An 8,515-nucleotide genomic window follows, 5' to 3' on the forward strand; every position below is an offset into this window, starting at 1 on the left:
ACTGGAGAGAAACCTTACAAATGTAGAGAATGTGGCAAATCCTTTATCAGCCATACAGGTCTTAATAATCATCAAGGTGTTCATAATGAAGATAAGCTTTATAAATGTAGAGAATGTGGTAGAGCATTCCTCCTTGCCTCAAATATGATTCGACATCAGAAAGTTCATACTGGAGAGAAACCTTACAAATGTAGAGAATGTGGCAAATCCTTTATCAGCCATACAGGTCTTAATAATCATCAAGGTGTTCATAATGAAGATAAGCTTTATAAATGTAGAGAATGTGGTAGAGCATTCCTCCTTGCCTCAAATATGATTCGACATCAGAAAGTTCATACTGGAGAGAAACCTTACAAATGTAGAGAATGTGGCAAATCCTTTATCAGCCATACAGGTCTTAATAATCATCAAGGTGTTCATAATGAAGATAAGCTTTATAAATGTAGAGAATGTGGTAGAGCATTCCTCCTTGCCTCAAATATGATTCGACATCAGAAAGTTCATACTGGAGAGAAACCTTACAAATGTAGAGAATGTGGCAAATCCTTTATCAGCCATACAGGTCTTAATAATCATCAAGGTGTTCATAATGAAGATAAGCTTTATAAATGTAGAGAATGTGGTAGAGCATTCCTCCTTGCCTCAAATATGATTCGACATCAGAAAGTTCATACTGGAGAGAAACCTTACAAATGTAGAGAATGTGGCAAATCCTTTATCAGCCATACAGGTCTTAATAATCATCAAGGTGTTCATAATGAAGATAAGCTTTATAAATGTAGAGAATGTGGTAGAGCATTCCTCCTTGCCTCAAATATGATTCGACATCAGAAAGTTCATACTGGAGAGAAACCTTACAAATGTAGAGAATGTGGCAAATCCTTTATCAGCCATACAGGTCTTAATAATCATCAAGGTGTTCATAATGAAGATAAGCTTTATAAATGTAGAGAATGTGGTAGAGCATTCCTCCTTGCCTCAAATATGATTCGACATCAGAAAGTTCATACTGGAGAGAAACCTTACAAATGTAGAGAATGTGGCAAAGCCTTTAGTGATTCCTCCTCCCTTAATAGACATCAGACAGTTCATACTGGTGATAAGCTTTACAAATGTAGAGAATGTGGAAAAGCCTTTGGGCACTCCTCATCCCTTCGTTATCATCAGAGAGTTCATACTGGAGAGAGGCCTTACAAATGTAGAGAATGCGGAAAAACCTTCAAGAAATCCCAAACTCTTACTGACCATCAGAAAACTCATACTGGAGAGAAGCCTCATGAATGTGGAGAATGTGGCAAAGTCTTTAGACAGACCTCAACCCTTACTGAACATCAGAGAATTCATACTGGAGAGAAACCTTATAAATGTACAGAATGTGGCAAAGCCTTTAGAAAGTCCTCACAACTTACTTTGCATCTGAGAGTTCATAGTGGAGAGCAGCCGTATAAATGTAGAGAATGTGGCAAAGGATTCAGTGCAGCACAATCTCTTAATTGTCATCAGAGTGTTCATACCGGGGAGAAGCCTTATAAATGTAGAGAATGTGGCAAAGGATACAGTACGGCAAAATCTCTTAATTACCATCAGAGATTTCATATCGGGGAGAAGTATTATAACTGTAATGAATGTGGCAAAGTTTTTAGGCATTCCTCAAACTTGTCTAGGCATAAGAGATTTCATACTAGAGGGAAGCCTTTTCAATGTAATGAATGTGGCAAAGCCTATGTCTATTCCTCATCCCTTCATCGTCATCATAGTGTTCATAGTGGAGAGAGACCTTATGTGTGTAAGGAATGCGGCAAAGCCTTCCGTGAGTCCTCTAACTTAACACGCCATCAAAGAGTTCATACTGGTGAGAAGCCTTATAAATGTAATGAATGCGACAAAGCCTTCAGTGAGTCCTCTAAATTTACACGCCATCAAAGAGTTCATACTGGTGAGAAGCCTTACAAATGCCAACAATGTGGCAAAGCCTTTAGCCGGTCCTCATACCTTACTAATCATCAGAGAGTTCATGCTCGAGAGTAACCTCACAAATGTACCTAATGTAGCAAAGTTTCAGTGCATTATCAACCCTAAGTTATCACCAGAGGTCATACTGCAGAAAAGTCCTATGTATCAAGATTGTGGCAAAGGCATTCCTTAGGCCTTCTGGACCATCAAATAACCCATACTGGAGAGAATCTTCGTGAATGTGGAGACTGTGGCCATGCCTTTTGCCCGTCCTCACACTTTACTAAGCATCAGAGAATTTATGCTAGAGAGAAGCCTTATAAATGTAGAGAATGTGGCAAAGTCTACAGGCATTCCTCAGCCCTTATTTACCATCACAGAGTTCATACTTGAGAGAAGCCTAATATGTGCGGAAAATGTGGCAAATCCTTTGGCAACACCTCAAACCTCTCAGCGCATCAGAGAGTCCATAGTGGAGAGAAGTATTAAAGATGTGAGGAGTGTCATAAATCCTGTACCAACAGTTAGTACTTACTGAGCTCACAGAATTCTAAATGGGAAGAAGTCTTCTGAATGTGAAAAATGTAGAAAACCCATTAAAAGGCACACTTTTATTACTGTACATGAGACACTTCATACTGAAGAGAGAACTTAAAAAGGTAGAGCTTTCAAGAGCCTGTACATACATCTCCAAATGTAGTGAATAACAGAGATGTGTATAGTGGAGGAAATCTTTACACTGCAGAAAATGTGAGAAATTACTGACTGGCATTCCTGAGTGGTTTACCTTCGATGTATGAACCACAATGTCAGTGCAATTCCCTGACTGGCATAAGCCCTGTTTGGAGATTCTGTCTTCATTGTGGGGTATGAAGGAGCTAGCTGATCCATGACTCCCTCTGATCGTTGATATTTCTATTGCTAGCTCTCTTTTCCTCTCTGAAATCAATAAAAATATATTTTGAAAAATGAAAAGAATGTGAGGAAACCTTTAGTCAGTGTTTATTCTGTTCTGTACATCAGAATGTTTATACTAGAGAGAAACCTTGCAAATGTGATCTGTGAGATTAATCCTTGTCAATGAAGTCTTATTTAACCTCAGAGAAGTCATTGTGAAGGAAAGCCTTAAAATATGTAGAATGAGGCACAACTTTTAATTATCCTTGTTGTCTTGCTGAACATAAGAGTATTCATACTGTAGAGAACACTTGTAAATGTGCTGTGTGTGACTTGGATAAGCAGTGGGGATGCTCACACTGTGTTGCTCCTTGGTAGAGCATGGACACATGAACCGGGAAGTCAGCATTCATTTCCCGATCAAAGCTCATACCCTGTTTGTGGGTTAGGTACCCAGTAGAGTTCACCCAAACGCAGCTCATCAATAATTCTGCTTATTATTGCTGTTTCTATCCCTCTCCCTCTCCCTTCTTCTCTCTCAAATCCAATACCAGTGGGGTTGTAGTACAAGGCAGAAGATGTTCCTTACCCATGATGCAGAATTTCCATGAACTTTGCATTGGAGGGAGGGCACCTGTTTTTGAGGTGCACTCCTAACTGAATTCAGAAAATTAAGTTTATTGTTTTCATTTCCTATTTCATATTCTTCTCTGTTATTTTTTCCCCCTTATTTTTCTGCTCAGCTGATACTCTTCTTCAGTGCTATAACAATGGCATTTAAACCTCTTTCTCTCCCACAACCCTCTGGCCCCTGTAGCTTCTGTTCTGTAGTTTGGAATTTTACTAATGCAATCACTGACATCAGAATTTGGCAAAATTTTGCTTTATATTCATGAAGTAGGTTGACCACTATTCATGTTTTCATGCTGGATTGTATAGTTTTGAATATGAATATTTATGGGCTATAATAAATTGGCTTCTGTGTCCTTTATAACTGGAATGATGTTTCTTGTCTTGATTTTTATTTATATGCTTAAGAATTTCACAGTGTTACCTCATTAACTTCTTTCTTAGGATGGATTCAGCCCGTATTAAACAGATTATATTCTCAGTGACTTGAATGTGACTGGATTTTGGTCATTTTTTCTAACTGAACCCCACAGACCATGACAGATTTGCAGTTAAAATTTTTTATTATTTTGCATCAAAAGTTATTTTGTATATTCACAGAATGACCACAGGTATGTTCATAGGCATTAGCTGTCCCTGGAGTGTTTTCCAACCTGTCACTGGAAGTTCCATGGACAGCAGGATAGCACAGATTAACATGAAAGCCCCACATTTATTCTCCAGTGTCTTGTGCTGACTTTCTACAAGGTGGTAAACATCAGTTCCTATCATGTGCCACCCAAAAGGACTGACAAAACCATTACAGAAACAAGATGGTCAATATTCTTCTACTTTCTGACATACCCATGGAGCATTTGTATGTATACGTATGTGGTGATATTTTGTGGACTGGCTCATCTGGACCAGGGGCTTTATGAATTTGTTCTGTACAAGGTCATACTATGAGATCCTGATCATTCAAAGAATATAATCCCATCTAGACAATAGTTCCATTTTCTGGTATTGTAGTGAGGAATATTGAGGTGGTATATTGATGGGAAATATACATAAGATCTTTTTTCCCTGCCAATGGTCATTATGAAAATAGATGAAGCAGACATTGTTTCTAGGTTTAGAGGACCTTCTGTTTACATTTTGTCCAGGTTGCATTTTCTTCTGATTTGGGGTGAAAAGCTCTAAAACAGAGGTTTTAATATTTTTTATCTCATGGCACACATGGAGTAATTACTGAAATTCTGAGGTCCTCCAAAATGTATGTATGTGCCAATCTTAAAAAAAGTCTGATTTTGATCCATGCACACCACACAGCTATTACTGTCCTGGCCTTCATCACATTTTATTCGACTGTCTATGAGTAATGTAGTCCATGCTATTGTCTAAACAGTCAGGTGTTGCTTGATCTAAAAAATGTTGCAACATACCAGTTTGCCTGTGTGACACTCCAGTTGATAATCAAAGCCGTAAACCTATCCAATCCTTGTCTCATTACTCATTTAAGACCACTTTTTCCATATTGACTTTTTTGTCTGCTAGATGTATGCTTTGATATCTATGGGAAGCTAAAGTCCCCTGCTAAGACGGTATTTGTATGTGCTGTGTTTTCTGGCTTCTGGTGGCAATACTAAGGGGTGATATTTTATTGGCCTAAAGCAAATAAATACTTATATAGGTTAAACAATCTTCTAGCCTGACTATTCTAAATTACAGGTTTCTAAACAGGTCATACCTTTAAATAAAGACTTCTCTAACACTTAAATGAATACCTAGATTCATGAAAATACTGGGAATTAAAATTTTTAAAATGGTGATGGGACTAAATAAACTGATAACATTTATCATTTTTATAACTTAAATATTGTTGATTTAAAAATTGTTTTGTTTACCAAATACAAGAAAAAGTAGCAGGAGACATTCTACATTAATATCAATGTCCCATTAACTAGATTATAGGGACTACTAAAGTCAAAATATTCATTTAAAAATGCATTCCCAGAACACAAAGATTTCAAAGACCACAACTTACAACTAAAAAATGTTATCCCTTGAAAAATACATAAATTAAAATCTGTTTCCCATCGTGTTGAATGGGACCTTATCACATCAGGGGCCTAACCATGAATGGATGTCTGGGTCTGTCTCTGACACCCCAATTCACTTGCTTCTCTAACTCAAGCTGCCTCTCCCTTCAGATGGGGAGACAGTAAGGGGCTGAGAGAGCAGGCTGCCATTCCCCTCCCCCCTCCTCACTGAGGGTTTAAGAATCCAGGCAAATCTAAGGTAAAAACTTTCTGGTTTCAAATCCAAGCGGCCGGCGTTTTGTATTCTCTGTAACTTCACTGTGAGAATGTGTCCCCAGCTTGTGAAGATCCTGGGAAAGACCCCTCCCTGGGACACCTGCAGCTGAAGGGCAGACCAGCCAGTAGCTCCAAGCACAGCCTCTGGGATCTGGGAAACTTCTGTGTGAATTCCAGGTTCCTCCTCCCTCTTTATGTGTTTGCCACAGCTGCCATTTACTCACTAGCACCCTAATAAAGGAACAGCCCCTCTATCTGGGGTGCCTTGTGCCATCAGAGGGCACCTGGCCCTTTCCTCCCTTTAAAGAAGTAAAATAAACGCCCTCTTCATTTATTCCAGATGCATATTCTCTGCTTTGGGTTGAAAAGCTCCAAGCCAGACATTTCAACACTTTTTATCTCATGGCACATGTGAACTAATTATTGATATTCAGTGGTCCACCAAAATATATATTTTGCTAGTCTGCCAAAAAAATGTCTGATTTTGATCCATTCACACCACACAGCTATTACAGTGTTGGCTGTTGTCACTTTATTCAACAATCTATGGGTATTGTAGTCTGTGCTGTTAACTAAACAGTCACTGTTGCTTGTGAAAATTCTCACAGCACACCAGTTTGCCTGTGTGACACTCCAGTTGATAATCACTGCTGTAAACATATCCAATCCAATCTGTATTGTCTAATGTGTCATTTAAGACCACTTTTCCTTACTGATTTTTTTCTCTGTAAGATGCATCCATTGATGTCAATGGGAAGTTAAAGTCCCCTACTGTTACTCTGTTACTTATTTTACAAATGTCAAAAACTATATACTAATCACTTTCTGTATCTGAAGGCCACCACATGGGCCTTCTCTGCCTTAGCCAGGTTAGCATGTGGCCCCTTTTGGTCCACACCCGACTCCCTCCCCGGAGGCCTCTAAAGCCACCAGGGCTTCAGGCCTGGGATCCTTCCCTGCTGACCCCCGCCACCCACCCATTCTGTAAGAGGCTTGAAGGGAGCATTTCAGATTTGCTTCCAGCTTGTCATCAGTTTGTTTCAAATGCTCTCTTACACAAATTTTCTAAAAAATAACGAGCCTGTTTCCATGGGGTGGGACTTAAAGGGAAAAATGCAGTTTCCCCAGAAGGGGTCACCTGCCCCGTAGGGAGGGGCTTTGTGGGAGCAGTCACTCCGCAGGGCGGGGAACCAGGCTGGGAGGTGTCAGGAGAGGGAGTAAGAGAGACCAGTGGGAGGGAGAAAAGGTGATTGAGGGGTCTCTAGTGAGGGGGTCGCTCGGGAAAGTAGCCTGAGGAGGAAGGAAGTGGAGACACAGGGAGGAGGGGGAGCCCAGAGAGAGGAAGGGGGGCTGAGAGGGAGCGGGTCCTGGGGAGCAGAAGTGGGGGCCGCACAGGAGGAGGCACTTGAGACAGAGACTCTGGTTCAGAGGAGAAGAGTTGGGGAGCGAGTGCAGGGACAGAAAGGGGGGCTCAGGGATGAGGGAGCAGAGGGAGCAGCCCTGAGTCAGCAGCTGTGGGAGCGGGACAGACGGGAACAGGCAGCAGAGGGGCCAGGGGCGTGGGGAGGGGAACACGCAGACGTGTGTGGAGATGGAGCCATCAGAGACCAGGGGAGAGAGCACCTGAAGGGAAGTAGGTTTCAGGAGTTTCATGGTCCAGGTGTAGGACAGACAGAGAGAAAAGGGAGAAAGATCGAGAGACAGGGAAGTGAAATATAGGAAAGGACCACAGTGGAGAAGAAGGGAACAGTGAGACAGAAACAGAACTATAGACATAAATACATTTTAGTTGGAGGTATGGGCACCCTGATCTGGATGAGAGGGGAGTTGATGGGATGTGGATGATTAAGTTGTGGTATATCGTCTGGTGTGTTGATATGGTTAATTTAACAACTGAATTATTTAAACAGATTTGACTGAAGATTATAAATCTCCAGTTTACAAGGTTTGCCAAATGTATACTTATTTGCTTCCATTTGCAAACCTTATTCACACGGAGGTAGAAACTAGTATGTTCCTGATGGGCCCCTTGTCATTTGCTGGGATGGCAAGAAGGAGGTGACCTGGGACAAGAAATGACTGAGTCTGTCCCCACAGGATGGTTTATCAAGGAGTATTAGAAGCATCAATATTTTTTTCTCCGAAATGGATTTGCATTTCATATCTCTGACATTTCATTCATGTAAATATTCGTTAACTGCTGAAATAAGCATTGGTGACATCTCAGAAGCAGCTCTTCTTTTATGTTTTTGTATATATTTTTTTTTCAGAGAGGGAGGGGGAGGGAGAGAGAGAGAGAGAAACATTATGATAAAAGAGAACCACTAATCGGCTGCCTGCTGCACGCCCCCCACTGGGGATCCAGCCTGAAACCTGTGCATGTGTCCTTGAGCTGAACCGAACCCGGGACCCTTCAGTCCACAGGCTGACGCTCTATCCAATGAGCCAAACCAGCCAGGACTCAGAAGCATCTCTTACTCTTTTCTTAATATAAGGTAATTTCCACCTTTTTACATCTTTAAACCTAGATATCATTACGTTAACAAATAACCACCCTAATTGTTTTTGTGGGTTTTGTTTGTTTGTTTTTCTTCTTGCACCGTTCCAAAGGTACTGCAACACCACCTTGATGCGTGGAGTGGACAGAGCAAGCTCCTGTTCCATATCCCTGCTCCAAAAATACATTTAATATAATGTCCTTGGATAGAGGACGTATCACATATTAAATTGATAAGTACAGA

At 40.8% G+C, this 8,515-nt stretch overlaps 1 protein-coding gene across 1 annotated transcript; it reads left to right on the forward strand.

Moving 5' to 3' along the window:
* The first annotated feature begins 12 nt into the window (after positions 1 to 12).
* LOC102247998 (zinc finger protein 850-like) lies at positions 13 to 2,910 on the forward strand. The gene has a single exon (XM_014534315.1). The coding sequence runs from the start codon at positions 145 to 147 to the stop codon at positions 2,026 to 2,028; it is 1,884 nt and encodes a 627-aa protein (XP_014389801.1). The 5' UTR covers positions 13 to 144; the 3' UTR covers positions 2,029 to 2,910.
* Positions 2,911 to 8,515: the final 5,605 nt, after the last annotated feature.

The sequence above is a fragment of the Myotis brandtii genome, unplaced genomic scaffold, assembly GCF_000412655.1.
Source record: "Myotis brandtii unplaced genomic scaffold, ASM41265v1 scaffold1289, whole genome shotgun sequence".
Lineage (NCBI taxonomy): Eukaryota > Metazoa > Chordata > Mammalia > Chiroptera > Vespertilionidae > Myotis > Myotis brandtii.

Bases quoted from the DNA above. Each gene is read 5' to 3' on its own strand.
- LOC102247998 (XM_014534315.1), top strand. From the start codon at position 145: ATGATTCGACATCAGAAAGTTCATACTGGAGAGAAACCTTACAAATGT.